At 44.1% G+C, this 22,837-nt stretch overlaps 1 protein-coding gene across 1 annotated transcript in view; it reads right to left on the bottom strand.

Moving 5' to 3' along the window:
- The window catches only part of LOC120034778 (zinc finger protein 638-like), a 30,790-nt gene extending 8,899 nt beyond the window's left edge, over positions 1-21,891 (bottom strand). The window contains exons 1-18 of the mRNA XM_038981382.1: positions 21,838-21,891; positions 20,605-20,717; positions 14,378-15,968; positions 12,442-12,503; positions 10,514-10,543; positions 10,065-10,312; positions 7,909-8,159; positions 7,476-7,691; positions 5,519-5,614; positions 5,274-5,320; positions 5,095-5,162; positions 4,846-4,877; positions 3,735-3,854; positions 3,216-3,350; positions 2,937-2,981; positions 2,508-2,660; positions 1,112-2,311; positions 64-444 (exon numbers count right to left, since the gene is read on the bottom strand). Of these exons, the coding sequence (XP_038837310.1) occupies positions 64-444; positions 1,112-2,311; positions 2,508-2,660; positions 2,937-2,981; positions 3,216-3,350; positions 3,735-3,854; positions 4,846-4,877; positions 5,095-5,162; positions 5,274-5,320; positions 5,519-5,614; positions 7,476-7,691; positions 7,909-8,159; positions 10,065-10,312; positions 10,514-10,543; positions 12,442-12,503; positions 14,378-15,968; positions 20,605-20,717; positions 21,838-21,891 (4,842 nt within the window). The remainder of the gene's footprint in view (positions 1-63; positions 445-1,111; positions 2,312-2,507; positions 2,661-2,936; positions 2,982-3,215; positions 3,351-3,734; positions 3,855-4,845; positions 4,878-5,094; positions 5,163-5,273; positions 5,321-5,518; positions 5,615-7,475; positions 7,692-7,908; positions 8,160-10,064; positions 10,313-10,513; positions 10,544-12,441; positions 12,504-14,377; positions 15,969-20,604; positions 20,718-21,837) is intronic.
- Positions 21,892-22,837: the final 946 nt, after the last annotated feature.

Genomic DNA, 22,837 nt, shown 5'->3' with positions numbered 1-22,837 from the left:
GAGTTGAAGCCTTTCTTTTCGGAAAGGGATTACTCAAATAGGAATGCGACTAGACACACTGACCTCTTTGATGTCATCCTGACAGTCTGGAAATGTCTCCTCTGTCACCTCCCCAGGTCCCTCTGCAGTCTTCACCGACCCCTCTGTGGTTGCGGGGGACAACCCCCCCTCCTTCTGTTCTCGTTTGTCCAGAGCTTCCTCCCGTACCTTGGGTGTCCCAGGCTCACCCTCCAACTCCATCGATGTAGTGTCAGCTGGTGCCTGCTGCTCCGCCTCAGAGGCTGTGGTCACAGGGTCGTTGACGGTCACCTCTGTAACCTCAGTCACCTCTGTGGTAGTCCCGGGGAGAGGACGGGGCACCGCAGCTGCTTCCCCCACCTCGTCCACAGTCACAAAGTCTTCCATGTCGAAGGGGACGTGCTTCTCACCTAACTCCTCCTCTTCCTGAAAGAACACAGGACAGGGAACTTTAAAACCACAATTTTCTTCAAAATGGAAAGTCATTCCCCAAAATGGTTGGAAAGTTGATATTGGCATTCTATATTCATGATGGGTATATGACACTCTGTGCATGTATGGATGGAAAGAGAATCTCCAGTGAACCAGAGTACACCAAACATTAGGATCACTTTCCTAATATTGAGTTGCCCCCCCCCCGCTCTACAAGGTGTCGAAAGCGTTCCACAGGGATGCTGGCCTATGTTGACTCCAATGCTTCGCACAGTTGTGTCAAGTTGGCTGGATGTCCTTTGGGTGGTGGACCATTCTTGATACACACCAGGAAACTGTTGAGCATGGAAAGAACTGCAACGCTGCTGGGTTTGACACAAACCGGTGTGCCTGGCACCTACTACCACACCCTGTTCAAAGGCACAAATATTTGGTCTTGCCCATTCACCCGCTGAATGGCACAAACACACAATCCATGGCTCAATTGTCTCAAGGCTTGAAAATCATTATTTAACCCGTCTCCTCCCCTTCATCTACACTGATTGAAGTGGATTTAACAAGTGGCGTCAATAAGGGATCATAGACTGTCACAGAAAGCGTTGTTAATGTTTTGTCCTCTCTGTATATAGAGTGAATACCAACACACTAGCCTCTCTCTTACCTGCTGTTTCTCCTCTCCGTTTCCTCTCCTGGACTCAGACCTGGCGCCGCTCTTCCCACTGTGCCGGCTCCCCTCATACCTCATGGAGGACCTGGACCCCGGTGATCCTGATGACCGTTCCCTGTGGGACCGCCTCTTCTCTCTCTCCCTTCTTCCTTTCTCCTTCTCCTCCTCTTGGGCCTTCAGCCTCCTCTCTTTCTCCCTCTCCCTCCTCGCTCTCTCCCTCTCCTCCCTTTCCTCCTCGCGGGTCTTCCTCTTAGTGGCCTGCTCTCTTCCAGGCTCCCCGTCTCCACTGTGGTCTCTTCGGTTTCCAGTGGATGGATTTTGGCCTGCAGGGGGCGCCTGGTCCTGCTCCTTCCTGGCCTGCTCAGCGCCAGCCCTACTGGTGGACCGGACCCTGCACTCCTCCAGCAGCACCTTCAGGATCTCTGGGGTCACTCTGGGTAGAGCGGGGGCAGCCTGAACATCTGGAGTCGCCTTATCTTTTGGTTGTTTACCTGGAGGATTCTCAGCTGCAGCCTGGTCGGTGGTAACCTTGGTAGAGGATCTGTTCCTGCTCTCCTGTCGTAAGGCCTCTATGATGGCCGCCATCACTTTTGGGGCTGGGGTGGCTGTTGTGGAACTGGAAACAGACATTTTCTCAGTCTCTGGTTTAGCATCTTGAGGAGCGGAGGTAGCATCTGAAGAGACTGGTTCTTCAGTTTCTTCGGACTCCGTTGTTGAAATGTCTGCAACCTTCTCTGTGACGACCTCTCCACCCTGACCTCCAGGTTCTCTCTGGTTCACTCCTGCTGGCTGTAAGGAAGATGTATCAGGCTCCTTCTCTTGATCCTTTCCTCCTAATGCTGGAGACTTTGTGGCTTGAACCCCTTTATCAACGTTCATCCCTTCATTCCCTGGCTGAACCTCCTGTCCTTCAACCTTAGTATCAACCCCTGTTCCTGACTCCACCTTTAATCCTGACTGAGACAGCGAGTCCTCCTGGCCACCAGGGGGCATAGTGGTCTCTGCAGTCTGGGAGTCATTGCCACCAGTTGAAGCTGTTGAGCCGGCAGAGGAGATGTCGACTTTAGGTAGATCAGTCTTGGGATCAGGTTTCCAGGAGAAGGCGAGCTTGTTGTTCTGAACAATGCAGGGAAACTTCTGGAAGCGGTTGAAGACACTCTTGGCCATGTCTGCTGTTCCCATCTCAAAGATGATCTGCATGGGGTAAAGAAAACAGGATTGGATGGATGGCGTGGAATTACTGTAGGCAGGGTAGATGCAAGACACTTGAACACACAAACACTTAAACGTTCCTCACTAAGATGTCCCTCCCTTTGACAGACACTTGAGCACACAAAGACACCCGTCCCGTCCCCCAACACACACCCCTCCCCACCCACAGGTCCCTCACCTTGTCCTTGAGTGCCAGAGTCTGTTGGACTGTGCCGAAGCGCTGGACCAGTTTCTGGATCTCTGTTGGGCCGGAGGGCGTGGCCGGGATGTTACTGACAACCAGGAGACGGTTCCAGTCATCATCACCTCCCTCCTCCGCCTTCTGCAGGACCTATTGGAAACATTGAAATGTATTCAATTACAAACAACTTTACTTGTACCATTTATTAGAAGAAGCTCAACTTTATAAATAGTTGTTAGAAATTGCAAAGGGACCCTGCAATAATTTATGCTCTTGGGTGTAATTCATTTCATTAGGTTAAATCATGTTTTAACATGCAGGTCTACAGTTGGGATTGTCTGTGTTTCTCTACCTTTTCCTTGGGGTGGCAACAATGCTATTATTAAGAGCCTTTCAGGTTAGCTGAAGCAACAGGAAAATACTCACACTAACAGGATTCCTGGGTCCCATTAATGAATGGAAAAGGGCCACCTGTGGTAATAAAATGGAATGAAAAGTTCTTTATGTCATCACTGATCAGAGAAAAATACATTGAATGTGCATAAACACTCTTTTCATAGTGAACAGTGATCATACTTTGCAGCAACCACCTGGAATTAAGTGATGAAAACTGCCCAGAACAGAGGACGCTGGAGATGCACGGTTGAGGCCCTGTGCTCCACTAGGAGCTAATAGGGATCAGTCAGTCAAGCCACAGTATCTTACCGGTCTGTTGAAGTCCACCAGGAGGTTTGGAAGCAGGCTCATGTTCAGAACAGAGTCCTTGATGCAGACTGGCATGTCGTTGTAAAACTTCACCATCTCCTGGGCTGACTCCACATCCTGCATGGTGACCAGAGCCTGGGGAGGACCACAAACAGACAGTCAGTCATATTGGGCATACAAGTTATATTGTTTAAAATCCATGTGAAAATCATGATATTGCCATTATACCCAAAGCATCTGACAGAACATTGACACCGCCAATATATTCAGCAGGTCCTACGTTGGAATCAAATTCCCAAACCTGGTCCTCCAGTACCCCCAACAGTACACATTTGTGTTGTAGCCCTGGACAAACAGACCTGGTTCAACTTATTGCGGGCCTGATGATTAGTTGACAAGTTGAATCAGGTGTGCTTGTACAGGGTGTACTGTTGGGGTACTGGAGAACCAGGGTTGGGAAACACTGCCCTAAGCCACATAATGTGAAAGTGAGTGATTTATTGCGGATAGCCTTCCTACCTCACTGGGCTTGGTGATGAGGAGGATCTTGACAGGTGTTCCGAAGGGCTGGGCCAGCTTTGCGATATCAATCTCGGAGCAGCCGCTTTCAGGAAGTCCAGTAATCTTGACCATGCCCCTCTAAAAAGGTCAAACCACAGGAGACAAAGACCGTCACAATCAAGACGGGGAGTATTCAGTGAGGTAACAAAAGAAACCGGTCAGAACGTTGTATACAGAGATATCATGAAGAGCTGACAGTCACACAATTTCCTATTCTACCTGTCCTGACGGAGCCAAATCAAGTCCAATCTACATGATAGATTTCTATGTAAACGTTCCATAATGTAGCATCCCCTGCCTGGGCCTATGAGATATCAGTTCAGTTCTGCACCTTGTTTTCCCTCTGCAGTCTTTTGAGTCTCTCGACCTGTCCCGCTCTACAGCCCCTCTTCCTCTTCCTCTGTGGCTTCACCTGCTCCCTGTGTATCTGTTGGGAAACCCATTTCATCTTACAGCTCAGACACCGCTGACTGGCTGGCTAACTGACTGGCTGACTGCCTCCCTGTTTTCTATTGTTTTAAAGATTAACTGAAACACTATGCTGGAACACTAATCTTCCTGACACCCAGGACCTATATACTAGGTGGTGTCAGAGGAAGCCCCCCCCCCCCCCAAAAAATCGGCCAAGTCATACTGTTCTCTCTGCTACCGCACAGCAAGCGGTACTGAAGCACCAAGTCAAGGAATAAAAGGCTCCTTAACAGCTTCTACCCCCAAGCCACAAGACTGTTGAACAACTAATCAAATGGCCACCCAGACTATTTACATTGAACCCCCCCCCTCTCATTTTTACACTGCTGCCACTCTCTGTTTATTATCTGTTACGTCATTTTCTTCTGTCATTTTTTTTAAACTTTATTTTTTTAGTAAATATTTTCTAAACTCCATTTCTTGAACTGCATTGCTGGTTAAGGGCTTTCACAGTAAAGTCTACACCTGCTGTATTCGGAACGTGACAACCGTCACTTACTTGTCTTTCTGTAGATGTGATATATAATATTGAAAGACTTCATATAATTGTAATAGACATACTGGCAAATAAGAGAGAGATAAACAAAAAATAAAGCACCTCATTTGAATTCTTCTGACCAACGCTGGCTTCTGTGGGGGACAAGAAGTATAAGGTTACATTTCACAACTCTTATTGATCAGGTCTATCAAACATCATTAGTTGTATATTAAATCAAGACATCTAAGGCTGGCACCCTATTTGCTATTTAGTGCAATACTTTTGAGCAGAATACAATGCCCTATATAGGGAATAGGGTGCCATTTGGGATGCATTCCAAAAGAACATTAATTGTATGTTTTTTTTTACCTGGGCCTTTGACGGTCAAGTTGGCCTCGTTGGGGGCTGCAGGTGTCTTGGGAGCACCGATCACTTCTCTATGGAGAGTAGTGAAATGTGTGAAGAACTGCCTCCGTAATAACACACAAGTGGCAAAAGTCAGGGGTCAAAGATAACCCTGGCATATATAGGTAATGCATAATGCTTACCCTTTTATAATGACAGGTATCGAGGAAGTAAGCTCCTCCTCGCCATTCTGTAAAACAAAGAAAAAAAAGGATTAAATTTGATCAATCATCACCTTTCTTTATATTTAATTTTCTCCTCTTTCTGTCATTATTAGCTTCCTTACTACAAGGGAAACCTGAGCCAGTTCAATGATATACAGTCCAGTGGATGAATACCCACCTGGGAGCTGAGGTGGCTTTGGTACGGTAAGCAGGGAGGGACAAACCTGGTCGGAGACAGAGATGGGGTGTTCCCGTATGTTGAGAGTGAGGCACTCAGCCAGTGCTTTAGCGTCCTGCTCTTTCTGCATGCAAACAGTGGCCTGGAGGAACAGAGACACCGAGAGGGGCACAGGTTAGACAGATGGATCCAAAACTAATGATTTGGGGGGGGTACAGCCACATATCTCAATATTATTTTTGCGCTAATGGGCTGTACCTGCACCAGTATTCTTGCCACATAGCTTGTTCTCCATCTTCTTTCTGAAGAGGAAGCCATTTTATTTTGCACTTGTTTTATCATGGCTCTCTCTTGTACCTTTACAGCAGACATCCTGTGAGCATTATGTTTGGAACATTGAATTGCAACAAAATAACAATATTGAATCGCAATACATATCGTGAGGTCCCTGGCACAGGAGCATTAGTGAGGTCAGGAACTGATGTTGGGCGATTAGGCCTGGCTCAACAGGGGGCGTTCCAATTCATACCAAAGGTGTTCGATGGGGTTAAGGTCAGGTCTCTGTGCTTTCACACCGATCTTGACAAACCATTTCTGTATGGACCTCACTTTGTGCACGGGGGCATTGTAATGCTGAAACAGTAAAGGTCCTTGCCCAAACTGTTTCCACGAAGTTGGAAACACTGAATAGTCTAGAATGTCATTGTATGCTATAGCGTTAACATGTCCCTTCACTGGAACTAAGGGGCAACCAAATTTTACAGTTGGCACTATGCATTGGGGCAGGTAGCATTCTCCTGGCATCCCCCAAACCCAGACTCATCCGTTGGACTGCCAGATGGTAAAAAGTGATTAATCACTGCAGAGAACGCGTTTCAACTGCTCCAGAGTCCAATGACGGCAAGCTATACACCACCCCAGCCGACGCTTGGCATTGCGCATGGTGTTCTTAGGCTTGTGTGTGGCTGTCGGCCATGGAAACCCATTTCATGAAGCTCCCGACGAAGAGTACTTGTACTGACGTTGCTTCTAGATGCAGTTTGAAAATTAGTAGTGTGTTGCAACCGAGGACAGACAATTTTTACGCGCTACGTGCTTCAGCACTTGGCGGTGCTGTTCTGTGAGCTTGTGTGGTCTACCACGTCGCGGCTGACCCGTTGTTGCTCCTAGACGTTTCCACTTCACAATAACAACACTTACAGTTGACCGGGGCAGCTCTAGCAGGGTAGAAATGTGACCAATTGACTTGTTGGAAAGGTGGCACCCAATGACGGTGCCATGTTGGTAGTCACTGAGCTCTTCAGTAAGGCCATTCTACTGACAACGTTTGTCTATGGAGATTGCATGGCGGTGTGCTCGATTTTCTGCACCTGTCAGCAACGGGTGTGGCAGCAATAGCCGAACCTACTCATTTGGCGTCGTGTCCACATACTTTTGTATATATAGTGGATCAGTGTTTCCGCTGCAGTCATTTATATGTAGTGCTATACCACGGCAAAATCCTTCCCGCCACGACAAAACAATATGGACGATTTCAGGAAGACTTTACAAATATATCTGCCTGGCGCACTTTGAAGATGTTACAACAGTCCACATTTACTTTTTGGAAGCTAACCAGTTAAAAGATCACATCTGGGATAATAGAATAAATGCAGAGGGGCAACCCCATGCTTCAGCCTATTTATTGAGCCCTATAAAATCAGTTTCAGTTTTCCCCCCAAATTCCATTTTCTCTGTTTAGTTTTCCCAGGTTTCCGTTTTATCAGGTTTTCGCTCTGAAAAATCACACTTTTATAAACAGGAAAACAAACAAATTGGATGTTAAGTCCACAACAATGCTTAAACTGAGGGATTTTGATGGGGATTTTTTTTATTATGCAGGGCCGGGGAAATCGACTCCAAGGGGTAAACAAGATGTCTTCATATTTATCAAAAAGACACCACACTTAGCATTAAAAGGGTATGATGCATAACTTGACACTCCCACAGTTATCTATACTCACTTTACTGTATTGCGGCTGCCCCTGGTTCTCCTCACCCTCCTCGTTCCTGATGATGAGGACATTGGTGACCTTGCCGAAGGACTGCACCAGTGACACCACTTCCTGGTACTTGGCATCTACAGGGAGGCCCGTCAGATAGAGCAAGTAGGAACCTGGAGGATTCTTCTTCTGCAGCGTTGGATTCGGCTTCTTCTGTGGCGCGTTGGAGGACTGGACCTAAAATCAAGGAAGGAAGGTTTACAAGCACTGCTTGGGTTGGATGGGAGTGTGAAGAAGCTGCTTATAAGTTAGTTCTAATTCAATTTGTGAAATTTCCCTAATGATATTACTACTGAAAGTAATTATTACTGATAATGTAGTTCATCTTAAGAGCCCTAATGACACTGTGCATAGCAAACAAAAGATTGAACCAAAAGCTCTGCCTAGGGCACACCTCTGAGTCCTGTCCTAGGGCGGTATCCTTCCCGGCCGCTGGCTTGGCGCCTGGCTTAGAGGAAGCTGGACGATGTGGCTTCTCAGACATGGACGCCGGAAACTTGCTGGTGGACGACAAATAGGACTCACGTTTCCCGGACTCGTGTTTCCCAGAAACCCCTGCTCTGTTGCCGTGGCCAGTCGCACACTTGGCGGGGTCATTTCTGGAACGCTTCAGGCCTTCTCGAGAGGAGCTCCCAGTAGATATCCCTGGAGGTAGGGGTAACAGATGATGTCTGGGTTATAATGATGTAAATATATTACAGTAGATGTCCCTGGATGTAGGGGTAACAGATGTCTGGGCTATAATGACGTAAATATATTACAGTAAATATCCCTGGATGTAGGGGTAAACAGATGTCTGGGCTATAATGATAAATAAATAAATATACACTGCTCAAAAAAATAAAGGGAACACTTAAACAACACAACGTAACTCCAAGTCAATCACACTTCTGTGAAATCAAACTGTCCACTTAGGAAGCAACACTGATTGACAATAAATGACCTCCAGCAGGCCACAAATGTGCATGTGTCTGCTCAAACGGTCAGAAACAGACTCCATGAGGGTGGTATGAGGGCCCGACGTCCACAGGTGGGGGTTGTGCTTACAGCCCAACACCGTGCAGAACGTTTGGCATTTGCCAGAGAACACCAAGATTGGCAAATTTGCCACTGGCGCCCTGTGCTCTTCACAGATGAAAGCAGGTTCACACTGAGCACATGAGCACATGTGACAGAGACAGACAGAGTCTGGAGACGCCGTGGAGAACGTTCTGCTGCCTGCAACATCCTCCAGCATGACCGGTTTGGCGGTGGGTCAGTCATGGTGTGGGGTGGCATTTCTTTGTGGGGCCGCACAGCCCTCCATGTGCTCGCCAGAGGAAGCCTGACTGCCATTAGGTACCGAGATGAGATCCTCAGACCCCTTGTGAGACCATATGCTGACACATGCACATTTGTGGCCTGCTGGAGGTCATTTTGCAGGGCTCTGGTAGTGCTATTCCTTGCACAAAGGCGGAGGTAGCGATCCTGCTGCTGGGTTGTTGCCCTCCTACGGCCTCCTCCACATCTCCTGATGTACTGGCCTGTCTCCTGGTAGCGCCTCCATGCTCTGGACACTACACTGACAGACACAGCAAACCTTTTTGCCACAGCTCGCATTGATGTGCCATCCTGGATGAACTGCACTACCTGAGCCACTTGTGTGGGTTGTAGACTCCGTCTCATGCTACCACTAGAGTGAAAGCACTGCCAGCATTCAAAAGTGACCAAAACATCAGCCAGGAAGCATAGGAACCGAGAAGTGGTCTGTGGTCACCACCTGCAGAACCATTCCTTTATTGGGGGTGTCTTGCTAATTGCCTATAATTTCCACCTTTTGTCTATTCCATTTGCACAACAGCATGTGAAATTTATTGTCAATCAGTATTGCTTCCTAAGTGGACAGTTTGATTTCACAGAAGTGTGATTGACTTGGAGTTACATTGTGTTGTTTAAGTGTTCCCTTTATTTTTTTGAGCAGTGTATTACAGTAGATATCCCTGGATGTAGGGGTGACAGATGTCTGGGTTATAATGACGTAGATATATTACAACAAAAATCAAGGTATTTGGACATAAATTATGGACTTTATCGAACAAAACAAGCATTTGTGGAACTGGGATTCCTGGGAGTGCATTCTGATGAAGATCATCAAAGGTAAGTGAATATTTATAATGCTTTTTCTGACTTCTGTTGACTCCACAACATGGCGGGTACCTGTACGGCTTGTTTTTGTGTCTGAGCGCCGTACTCAGATTATTGCATGGTGTGCTTTTTCCGTACAATTTTTTTTTTTTTTTTAATCTGACACATAAGAATAAGAAGTAAGGGCTTGTAAGTAAGCATTTCACGGTAAGGTCTGCGCATGTCACAAATAAAGTTTGATTTGATATATTACAGTAGATATCCCTGGAGGTAGGGGTAACAAATGACGTCTGGGTTATGACGATGTAGCACAGGGCAGATATATTACAGTGCCAACAGACTAGCACTCCAGGAATACGCTTCATCTGGGTCTGGGAAACCGTGTCAACCACTAGCCCAGATTAGCATCTAGACAAAGTGGCTTACCTGAGGATTCGCTGGTTCTCTTCTCCGGCCTGTGAGCGCTGGAGGCAGAACGCCGATGGGACTGGGAGGGGCTGTGCCGGCCAGAGGTGTGGGGGGTGTGTCCATGGGAGGTGGGCGGAGAGATCCTTCTGCTTCGGTCCGGAGGGGGGGTGGGGGACCAGGACAAGGAACGGGACACGGAGCGGGAGGGAGAGCGTTCTAGGGAATGCCAGTTGGCACAGGCATCCTGACCTTGAGACGGGTCACTCCTGGTTTGGGGCAAAGAGGGGAGAGAGGAGTCAGAAGAACAATATGACATTATATGTGATTCAAAGACCCAGTGACATACAACACCACCAGAGGAAAATGATAGGTGGTTTGTCAGTTGCACAGTTGTAATCTAAAAAAAGGTACGATTGGACAATCAGGGTGAAAAATAGGTAGTCCTACATTTTAGGAACATCTCTCACCTTGGGACATTTGGATTCCAGTCTGGATACCTTTGGGGGAAAAAGAAGAGACATGAGTACATCATCCATGGGTTATTGTTGAGTATTAATGGGTTAGTTAACTCTAAAAGTCTAAGCCGTTGTGGGGGAGGGGTACTAAGCTAAAAAATATGGAATTGTTTTACCTTCTCTAGGGTAGGGGGCAGCATTTGGAATTTTGGATGAAAAGCATGCCCAAATTAAACTGCCTGCTACTCGGGCCCAGAAGATATGATATGCATATAACGGGTAGATTTAGATAGAAAATCCTCTAAAGTTTCCAAAACTGTTAAAATAGTGTCTGTAAGTATAACAGAACTGATTTGGCAGGTGAAAACCTGAGAAAAATCCATTCAGGAAGTAGGATTCTTTTTGGTTTTGTAGTTTTCTATTCAATGCCATTACAGTATCCATTGACTTAGGACTCAAATTGCAGTTCCTATGCCTTCCACTAGATGTCAACAGTCTTTAGAAATTGTTTCAGGCTTGTATTCTGAAAAATGAGGGAGTAAGAGCAGTCTGAATGAGTGGACCCTGCAGTGTCACAGAGCTTTTTCATGCGCGCGACAGAGAGAGTGCCTTTCATGTTAACCTTTTATATTGACAACATTATTGTCCGGTTAAAATATTATCGATTATTTAGGCTAAAAACAACCTGAGGATTGAATATAAACCTCGTTTGACATGTTTCTATGAACTTTACGGATACAATTTAGATTTTTTGTCTGCCTGTTGTGACTGCGTTTAGCCTGTGGATTACTAAAAAAAACGCAAACAAAACGGAGGTTTTTGGATATAAAGAGACTTTATCAAACAAAAGGAACATTTATTGAGTAAATGAATGTCTTCTGAGTGCAACCATATGAAGATCATCAAAGGGATTAATTTTATCTCTATTTCTGACTTGTGTAACTCTTCTACTTGGCTGGTTACTGTTTGTAATGATTTGTCTTCTGGGCTATGTTTTCAAATAATTGTAAAGTATGCTTTCGCCGTAAATCATTTTTTATTTTATTTTTATCTGACACCGTGGTTGGATTCACAAGAAGTTAATCTTTAAACCTATGTAAAATATGTTTTGTTTTCTGAATTTTTATAATGAGTATTTCTGTATTTGAATTTTGCGCTCTGCAATCTCACTGGATGTTGGCCAGGTGGGACGTTACCCTTAAGATGGTCATACCATGGATCATTTAGCTATTTGATTTTGAATTTCTAGTACACCTTTAAGAATCCCAAAAAGCTAGAAAATATATATCTATCTTTTAGGAAATATTGAATTTGGCCTCCTATAGCCCATAGAAATACATTGAATAACACATTCATAAATGACAACAAAAAAGGCAGTCAATTTTTTTTCCATTAAGAATAAGGTTTTGAAGTGTCTGTCCTATATCTAGGATATAAGAAAGCTCAGGAAATGTTTTGTTTTACTTAACTAACTCGTCCATAGTTCATTTGTTTGTAAGGGTTAGCTTTAGAAGGTCATGGAACAAAACGGAGAACACCATCGTGTTTGTGAGTCACCACTTTCCATAGTGGGGTCATAGAATGTAGCTCAAATGGTTCGGACGCTACAGACAGTAGTTGGCACATCAGCGTTACCGACTTCAGACGAGTCACATGACACTTCTCAAGCCGTTCGGACCCTACAGACATCTTCGGGATGTCTCATGGTCTGATAAACACCGCTGTAGCTCGGCCACCTATCACGGACGCGGAAGGCTGACATAGGATGTGATGGATTGAGACACAGCCCATGCAAAAAGAAAATGACATCTGATATCTTAAACTGATGGATTTTGATGGGATTTATTTAATTTTTTGCTTAGACTGATGGGTGCTTCAATAGACATAAGGATTTTAACTGCCAGCATAGTTTTAGCATTATTATTTTTTTAAACACCCACTTGTTGCGCAGATCTCTGCAGCTAGCTGTGTGGTTGACTGTGTTCACGTGATTGATCCAGTCCTGTGAGAAAAAAAACAAAAGAAAATAAAGAAATAATGGTTAGATATATACCAGAGTCCAGCAGAGAGATGTGATTGGTAGGATCACATTTACACCACCATTGTGCCTATGCTTATGTATGCATTAAGGAGTGTGGTGGAAATGTATTATGTATATTTAGGAGTATTATTGATATGTATAGGTCTTCCATATCTTGAATGCATTCCTCAACAAGCTATCAAAAATATATGTATTGATACTACTTGTTCAAGTTTGAGGCATCAAATCAAATGGCAAAGTACTAAAGAAAGTTTCAAAATTTGAAGTTATGAAAAGAGACATTTTGGCAACAACCTGTAACAAAATATGTAAATTGCAAAATGGTGTTTCTTGTATTAAAACAGCATTGATAATGTTTTTGTACACTGTAGAAGAGTGAATACTGGGTAAAGTTAGTCCTCTTCACCACAAATACGATTCAGCTTTTGCAGTTATATCCATGTCTTCTGCAATCTTCATCTTCTTCATCTTCATCATTAGCAGAGTAAGGGTCAGGCTACTTTTTCAGGAGCAAATGTTTTTAGTTTTTTTTCTCCTTTAGTGTTTAGTTGTTTTAATTGTTGAACAACTCAACAGTAACACCAACCATATATGGATTTACAAAATAATGGTTTGAAAGGAGAAGACACCGTGTACGGTTAGATGCACACAATAATGTGATTATTGTGGATAGTCAGATCAATAAAATAGTTTAATAAAAACATTGACATGCTTTGCAAGAAGAACGATTTCCTTAATAGTGCTGTTTACATGGACACATCTGGAATCAGGCTACCTGATGGCACTGACAAATGCAGAAAATTGCCAATCAAAATATACATTCTACCACAGCGACCATGTTATTTTTGGGAAACATATTTGATTCTGATTTCGGACATATAAAGTTTGTATGTGAAAACTATTTGTAAAGATGCATACATTGTTGTTCCGAATTCACTTCACTCTCGCTAAAGACGGAGGCTCAGCTGGTGCTAGCACAACTGCAGATCACAGCTGGGATGCCGATTAAGGTATTTACATGTCCAAATAAATTGAAAGACTGCACAGAAAACCTGGTGTTTCAATCAGCGTAAGCACACCAATGTGTGAATCTGATGTGAATCAGACCTGTTAAACCATTGCTTAAAATATGTATATTTTTGTAAGTAGAACCAAATATTATGTGATGTATTTCACTGTGTTTTATGCCTGGTGTGTATGTAAAAGTGGTTATGGTGTTTAAAGGAAAAATCCACCCCAAAACTTTTTTTCCCTCCTTCATTAGTCCATTGTTGATACAGTCCCAAAATGTTTAGCATCATCATGACAATGTGGCAAGTGGACATTTTGCTTCTTGAAAGTCCAATATCTTGAAAACTTGACTGCTGACATTCAAAACACTGTGGTAGTGTATCAACAGTGGACTCATGGAAACAAATACCAAAATATAGTTTGAGTGGATTTTTCCTCTAACTGCATTGGGCCTTTATAAAAGCTTAAAGGGATACTTTGTGATTTTGGCAATGAAGCCCTTTATCTACTTCCCCAGAGCCAGAGGAACTCATTGATACAATCTCTCTGTATCCAGTATGATGGAAGTTAGAAGTAGCTTTGCGAGCCAAAGCCAACTAGCATCAGCACAACAAATGGAAGTCTATGGTATCAACTAGCATGCTAGCAGTTGCCAAAGACTTCCAGTTATTGAGCTAATGCTAATTAGCAACTTCCTAACTGGACGCAGAGACAACAAATGGTATCCACAAATTCGTCAGACTCCAAAATCCTGAAGTATCCGTTTAACAAAAACAAAATCTCTGCTTGGCGAACAACGTGTGCGGTACAGGTACGGTACTCACCTTAGCCCGTTCACATTGCATGTCGCACAGGGAGCAGGTGTGGGGGTACACCTTCGGAGGGTCCGCAGAGAAATCACCTATCATGGTGGGTGTTGGGAGCCTCTTGGTTGCGCTAGAGCTGCGTTTGGCACCGGTGGGTCTGGTTGATTTTGACGACTCACTCCTGGCTTCGAACTGTGGCCTTGATCTGGACCCTTCGCGCTCCGACCGAGATCTTGATGGCGGGTCTCTGACGGGCGTTATTTTGTGCTTGTGAGCGTCGGGGATTGGAGCACGCCTCCTGTAGTCTTTGTCTTTCTTTGAGTCGGAGGAGTCGTCGTGCTGCCTTGGGGATTCAGCTTTACGTTTCAAAGACGAACCGGTGGGCTTTGACTCTGGTTTAGTCGCTCTCTCCTTAGGCGGTAGCTCGCGTTTGTAAGAGTCTCTACCCTCTTCCGCCGCCCTACTTGCGTGGCCGTAGTCGATAACTTTACCCGCCGTTTGCGTCACACTCAGAAAACGTGGGATGTTGGTCGTACATGAATGTGCAGGATGCCGCTGTGGTGGAGAAAGACGCAGCGGTGGCGGCAGGTTAGGAATAGCAGGGAGAGTTTGAGAGAACGCAGGAGGGCCTGTGTTTCTGTTTGTTTTGTGTATCTGTATGTCACGTAGGATGAAGGGCAGAGTGTCTGGAGTTAGTTGGTCATCAGGGTAGTGGCTGAGAACCTCCAGGTCATCGTTTGACAAACCGAAGCCGGCCAGGATACTGCCTGCGCTCTCGGGTACGTACAGACCCTGCATGTTTCCACCCTGTGGACGAGCCGGTTCAGAAACAGGAGCATTCCAGCTTTGCATGCCCCCTCCTGAATGCCCGCTGTTGGGGTTAGCATGAGAGTGGGAGGACTGCTGGAGGTGCTGCTGCTGATTGAGACCAAAGAGTTTACTGGGAGTCTGGTAGTTGGACCAGTCCACATCTTGCATCTGATTCTGCTGGTCATCGCAGGAGAGCGAGACAAGGTTGTTGCTGTTAGAATAGGCAGTCTCTGAACTCCCACCCTGACCGTCCCCGTGCAGGCGGGCATCTACACAGTGCTGCCGGGAGATCTGGGTATTCTGGTTAAGTAGTCGGTGGTCCTCGTCCCTCCCGCCCTGAACACGGACAGAGATCGCTGACTCCAGCTCCTCGGGTAGCCGTGTTTGCGGCGGGAACTGACCCGCCTGGTAGCTGTTCATCTGGGCCATGTTGTTGCCATCCGTAGAGTGGCCGGGTTGTTGTTGATGGTATGGCATGTTCCTGGGCCTGTTGAAGGGTGGCCCCTGTTGCTGAGGCTGGTACATGGCGGTGGCGAGCGGCTGAGCGATGTTGTTGGCAGCTGCTTGCTGGAGAAGGTTGAGCAGGGCCAGTTGCTGGTTGCCGTGGTTACTGGCAGCGGCGATGATGCTCAGTTGGTGCAGGGTTAGCTGGGCTTTGATCTGGGCCAGGCGGATAGCCGCGGACGGTCCGAAGAGGAACGGGGTTCCCCGGCCTACGGTACCGAAGGCACTGGCTGCCCTATCTGCCCAAGCTGATAGAGGGTAGAGCTGGGATGGACTTTCTGTGAGCAACGCCAAGCTGAGAGGTGGAATGCAGAAACAGGATTACAGATGCTGGGCCTCCTCAAATTTCATTTGCTTGTATTATTTCTTCTTTTTGGTTTTCTTACAGGAGGGGGTCCCTATGTAGTGACAAATGTCTATGATTTCACTGTTTTTGTTTCCTTTAAATTGAGGGGAGGGAAAATTCCATCATCTTCTCTTAAACATCTTGCAGTCATGCTCTTTTACAGGGTGGAAAAGCAAAGCAATGTTAACTATTCAACACCATTAGACTTACCATCAATTTGATACAAAGGCCAAGAAAAGAATAACATGTGGAAGTACAACAATGAAAGGTACCCAATGGCACTTGTTTTGGACATACCCACCACATTAACAATTTTTTGGGAGAAAAACTAAACTGAGCTAATGGGCATGTTAAGATGTTCTAGAAGAATGGACCCGTTGCTACTTGTATCAGGTGTCACAGACAACAGGCCATTACGTACACTAGCACAACTCAATCACCTAAAAATATATATACACTTTGTGGCCTGCAAATTGATTATTTTGATTTGGATAAAAGACCAGCAACCTACTATAAAAAGTGGTATTATGAGATATTTAAAAGGCTGCCACTGGAGAAAACAAATTCCATACTTCAGAACAAAGGGGGGGGGGGGAAATATGGGACCCCTTCATGCTATCTTTCCCCTAATCTTGCAGATACCCTGAGAAATGTCACGGGTAATAAGAAAAAATATTTATTTTTGTTAATGTAATAAAAATGTAATTATGTTATGTATTGTACAGGTAACTGTCAAAATAAAGTAAACGCCAACATAAAGTGTCTTAATAGGGCGTTGGACCACCACGAGCCGCCAGAACAGCTTCAATGCGCCTTGGCAGATTCTACAAGTGTCTGGAACTCTACTGGAGGGATGCAAAACCATTCTTCCACAAGAAATTCCATCATTTGTTGATGGTGGTGTAGAATTGGGTTAAGATCTGGTGACAGACGGCCATAGCATATGGTTTACATCGTTTTCATTCAACAAACCATTTAGTGACCACTCATGCCATGTGGATGGGGACATATTCATCTCGGATGAGACCACTCCCATCAGGATAGAAATTCTTCACCATAGGTTGACGGTGATCACTCACTCAGAATGGCTGTGTATTTATTGACATTTACCTTGCCCACTTAAATTATGTGAATGAGTGGACCTAAACCAAATGTTCATTTCGGTGAACTGTTGGAATCATGGAAATGTATTATTCTAATTCTATAGTTAGAATATAATAGCGGACACTTTGGATACAGTGTTGGTTGACTTGAAAATGAACAAAAATGCCAGGGAGGAGACAGGGTAGCAACCAAAGTGTTGATAAGTGTTTCCTAGGGAACCCTATAATCTTTGGCTACATATAAAGTTCTCTTAGCAACTGCATGTAGCGAACATACTCGAGCTTCACGTTTCCCTCTGATTTAGAAGATAATGTTGCGCAAAAATTCTGATTTAGGTCTACACCATCACTGGTATTATCAGGCTGTATAGCTAGTTACATTTTCTCTGACTCAGTACATTTATTAGCTAACGGGGCTAGGTCTGTGTGGAAAGCGGCACAGAAAGAGAGCGGAAAGAGATGACTCAAGTAGTGGAGTAAACTATAAAAATGGACATTACACATGGCGTATCAGATTTAACAAACCAAACATTCAAATACCGTTATAGAAGGTAAAGTTAAAACCCAAACCGGTCCGTAAAACCAAATACCGGTATATTTGAGCAATAAGGGAAGAGGGGGTGTGATATACGGCCAATATGCCACGGCTAAGGTCTGTTCTTAAACACGACACAACGCAGAGTGCCTGGATACAGGCCTTAGCCATTGTATATTGGCAATATACAACAAACCCCAGACGTTGCATTATTGCTATTATAAATAAATGTTTTACCATACTCGTGGTATACAGTCTGATATACCACAGCTGTCAACCAATCAACATTCAGGGCTCGAACCACCCAGTTTCTAATGTAAAATACGGTATACCAACCAGCCATGTCCCTTTTGTTTTCTGTTGCTAATGTTATATTTTATGTAATCTTGATTCTTGCTTGTATTCAAATACATGTACAACTTGATATGTTGACCTGAAACAAGGAATATTAAGGGAAAAATTATTATACATAAATTCGATAGAAGCCCAAACAGCAGTATTTTTTACACCGTTTTCAGATGACAGACCGATTCAATTGTAAAGGCGTCCGCCTGCTTCCCAGCCGAAACAGTACAGAAGGGCTTGTGCATGTATTATGATGACATTGTGACGTTTTTGTTCATTTCGGACTTCAGTAAAGTTTTCTTCGGTTGTTCGGGCACAGACATTTTCTCTCTCGAGGCAAGCCGAAGTCTGTAGTAGCCGAAGTCTACGCCCCTTTCATCTGTGCCTGGTCAACAGTAGGGATTTTTCTATAAAGTCTGTCATTCAACGAGAGACGACTCATTTTCACACAAATTGTTTTCATTGAGAAATACTGCACCAAACATTTTAGATGTAAAATTGGGCGAGTAAGATCTCCTGTGCAAAAACATTACAATTAATGACCAATTTCTTGAGTTATCTTCGATTAATTCTGACTATTTTGAAAAAGTGTATACTGGCTCCGGCGTCTCAAAGTGCTATTGCTGCCTTTTTCAAATGTTTTAAAGAGAAAGGTATTTTAATGGAGTATGTGAGAACACTAGTTCGTTTCGCATAGGCGCCAGTCAAACTGAAGCATGCTGACGCCTTAATGAGTAAACGCCATTTTGCCATTAGACTCTGATGATAGTCTATCTTGTAATTGAGAAGTCCATCAGCATCCTGCACAGATTTAGTCCACCGATCAAGCAAGCTTGTGTGAATATTAGGGATAGGTTAGTTAGAAGCTAATCTGGGTTGGCATCATACATCAGTCTCAAAGAGCAGAAGTTCTATGCATAAGAAAGGACAAGTATATAGGATTCTGTTCAAATGACAAGGGGTGCAGTAACTAGGAACATACTCCATTGATAGAGGCTAACTACCTTTAATAAGGCCTATTGATGACAGCAATGGAGGATGGTGGGTTGAGCTATAGAAGGACGGGCTCATAGTAATGGCTGGAATGGAATAAATGCAACAATATCAAGCACAAACATATGGAAACCACATTTGACTACGTTCCATTAATTTAATTCCAGCCATTACAATGAGATTGTCCTCCTATAGCTCCTCCCACCAGCCTCTACTGGACTATCATATGTCTGGCCATAAAAGCCCATACACTTTCTCTAAACTTTAACATGCATCACTTGCAGTACAGTTTGGGAAACATACAGAACGTGTCTTCCATATCAATGAGAAATAATTTTCATAAAACAAAAAGGTTACATTTCTACACAGCTTTATAGGGTTAGGTTTCCCACACTGCCATATTTCCATGTTACAGTGCTTGTTTACGGAAAACGCCAGAGTCAACTCTGTACTAATTATCTATCTGCATCCCCGAACACCTGAGTATTAACAGAAGACGGACGCCACAAACCTGTTGTCACATAAAGATACTATCAGCTGCAACTGCATTAACCCGGTCCAACTCCGCCCCTTTCTCAATTTTCAGAAGAGAAATGGGGTATGCCTTTGGTGGTTAGTTATGCGTCATTCTGGTCATGCGCACCGAAACAGCTAGTTCGTTAGCCAGTAACTACATATGTGTTGACGTCATTTCAAAAGATTTGTTTAGAGAAATGGCACTTTGGGCAAATATCTTATTCATCCAATTGAGTTTTTAATGCATTAAATGACCTGGTATGATGGGTGCATTGATCAGTTATACCGTTTGAATACGTTATTTTTGCCCAAAGCCGACCTTTAAAACAGTAACTGTATATTTTCCATTTGTGAAATTGTTTTGATGTGATATGAAAGTAGAAAGCTTTATGTTTCTAGAACCATACCGCAATTGAAAATCGATTCACATTTAGATGGACTATTTGGCTGCCAGGGCCAATTCCCCTCTAAATAGAACATGTAACGGTAAGGCCCTTGCACTATAACGTTACTCCGACCTTAGCTTCTAGTCCATTATTGGGCTACTAGCAACATAGCTATAGGTGGCCGGTTATTCACTTACATGAGTTAGATCGCTAATATAAACACGACTTTCTAACTGTACTGTAAAGTTAGCCTATACATTATATACCAACTGCACAAGATGTCAAATGCCGCTTAATTACAAACGCATTGAGTCGCTCTGATGCTAACCAGTTGAAATTAGGAGTTAGTTACAATGCTAGTTAGCTAACCTAATCAGCAAGGTCCTGTAATGCTCATTTTATTGGCTAGTACCAACCAGCTGTGCACTCGTGCAAATACATTCCTGTCGTTTTAAAACTTAGGTTTGCGGAAAAACAGGTTCCACATTGACTAGCTGCAGTGTCCGACTAAATGCAGCTTTCCAGGCCTAACTTTAGGTTAGCTAGCTAGCTGCATTGTAAAGCCATTTTGTTTTTTGCTGCGATGCCAGTAGCAGAACGAGGAAGCATGAATGGTATTTTATCCCCGAACGAAGGGTGATTAATATCCGTGAAGATGCTATTTTTGAAAATAATCTGTTTAGACATAGCTACCTGTCATACAATACCGGGTGTGGTTCTTTGTTTGTCTTCGTGGGACCTGTTGAAATCGGCTCTTCTCTTCCCTGTGAAGAAGGATATAACCGCTTGCGCAAAAAGCCCTACAATGAAAACAGGCTGACTAATCGAGAGCAGAACCAATGATTAAATCTTAGGCATTAAATCGAATCTTATTGCGACTTTTCTGCTCAAAAAAAGACGTACGCCACACATACATCTTCTTTTCTATCAAAATGTGTAAATTATAGTTTATTCATCACTATAATTTATGTAAACTACAAACAACGTTTCTACCACTCTACCAGCATAAATCAGAGTTATTTAGTGCTCCTATTTGCAATTGTTTTGTGAAGTTATGACAGATTGCATATTTGGTCAATATTGAGATATTAGACATTTGTTATGGGAAACTTTTGTTACATGCTTCTGTATTAGATACCTACTGTTATGTTTATGTTTTTCAAAACAGTACATAAATTCAGGATGAGGCTAAATTAGGATTTGAGACTGCATCAACCTCAACACTACTATGTCTTTCTCTTAACAATGCAAACATGTCTAACTTGATTTTTAAAGTCACCCCTGATGGGAATAAATAAAGTTGCATAGAATTTACTGTGTCCTGTGATTGGCTGTTCCCAACATTCCGGTGTGTCTGTGGCCAAAGCTCCCATGACCGTCTCATTAGCTCGTGACTTGACGAATTATCAGGCTTGTAACGGCAACTGCCTTCATTCCCCCTGGGTCATATTAAACTGCTGTCATCCACACACTGATAGAGAGAGGGATAGACAGAGGCTGTGTACGTGTGAGCAAGAGAAATAGTGTGTTTGTGAGATATAGGCCTAGGTCCTAGAGAATGGGCATTTTGTGTGTGTGTGTGTGTGCATGTGTTTATGAGAGACAGAAGCTGTATGTTTGAGAGACAGAGGGAATGATGGAGAGAAGGGGGGACGAGAGAGAGAGAAGGAATGAGAGACAGCATGCTGGTGTATTTAAACATGCCACAGACATCTGATCCAAGCGATGTATTCGATACCAGAAACATTTAAAAACAGACACAGTAACACATGATCCATCCATGCCGGCCTGGTAATCGATACGGGGATGAACTATCTGACAACATTATGTACTGTATGCGCTATCTCTCTCAGTGGGTTTGGTGGTGGGGGTCCGAATGACTTGCCTCTCAATCATATTTCCTGTCATAACTGGTTGCTGTTTGCGTCGCCAAAGTGCACCTGTGGGCAATGTCTCCCGTATCCCACGGCGGCCGATGCTAGATTTGGAGACATGTCGTGGGGATGAAAAACACACAACCCCTGCCTTTGGAATCCACCTCACCTCTGAACTCTGAGTCAGAGTATAGATTTTTTTTCTTCATCATGCAAATTCCAATCACTCAACCTGCCTGACTCCCTTGCTGTGTCCCATCTCTCTCTCTTTCTCTCTCTCTTACTCCACTCCCCCCTTTCTTTCTCTCTCGTCTCCCCCCTACCCCTCGCCACCGCCCCAGGGCCCCTACCCTTCGCCACCGCACCTGTTCGCAGAGTTCTTTGGAGTCACTCACGTTTCATGATCAATGAGGTGAAAGATACATTTGGCTGTCATAAATTTACCCCTTAACCCCGCGCCTCACCCCTCAGCCTCATGACAATCATTATTTATTGGACAGAGATGCACATTATTCAAACACCTGTCTGAATGGATAAACAAGTGCTCATAATGTTGACAGGATAGGGGAAGGAACGGGCGGGACGGCTAGCAAACGTAGGAAGGGAGATACGTGGATCATGGGCAGGCAGCATTAGCTAATGAAGATGTACGTATGCCATCTTGTATGTGTACAAAACAAATACCAACCATATCACAAGATGACAAGATGTTTGCTGTTGCTAGGCGTGTTGCATGAGCATGTGAAGACAAGCCAGTGACTACTGTCAGTCCATGACGGTGGAGGGTGTGTTCAGTTACTTTCCCATTCTAAGGGAAACAAAGAAGATGATGATGATGATGATGATGATGATGGTGATGCACATGACATGTTATTTTCACAGGTAATAGTATGGTTATTGTTGGGGTGGGAAACAGAACATGTCTGTAAATTCTCCAGGCATTCCATAACCTGTGTGACTACGATTTCAAATCAAATAGGGGCCTACCATTTTTTTGTCCAGGCTATTTCTGTGGCATAGTGCATTTATATAATATTTATATCAAATTGTTAATCAAACTTCATGA

Source organism: Salvelinus namaycush, chromosome 42 (assembly GCF_016432855.1).
Source record: "Salvelinus namaycush isolate Seneca chromosome 42, SaNama_1.0, whole genome shotgun sequence".
Taxonomy (NCBI): Eukaryota; Metazoa; Chordata; class Actinopteri; order Salmoniformes; family Salmonidae; genus Salvelinus; species Salvelinus namaycush.
Note: the sequence above shows the minus strand (reverse complement) of the source record. Positions and strands in the feature narration are given on the sequence as shown.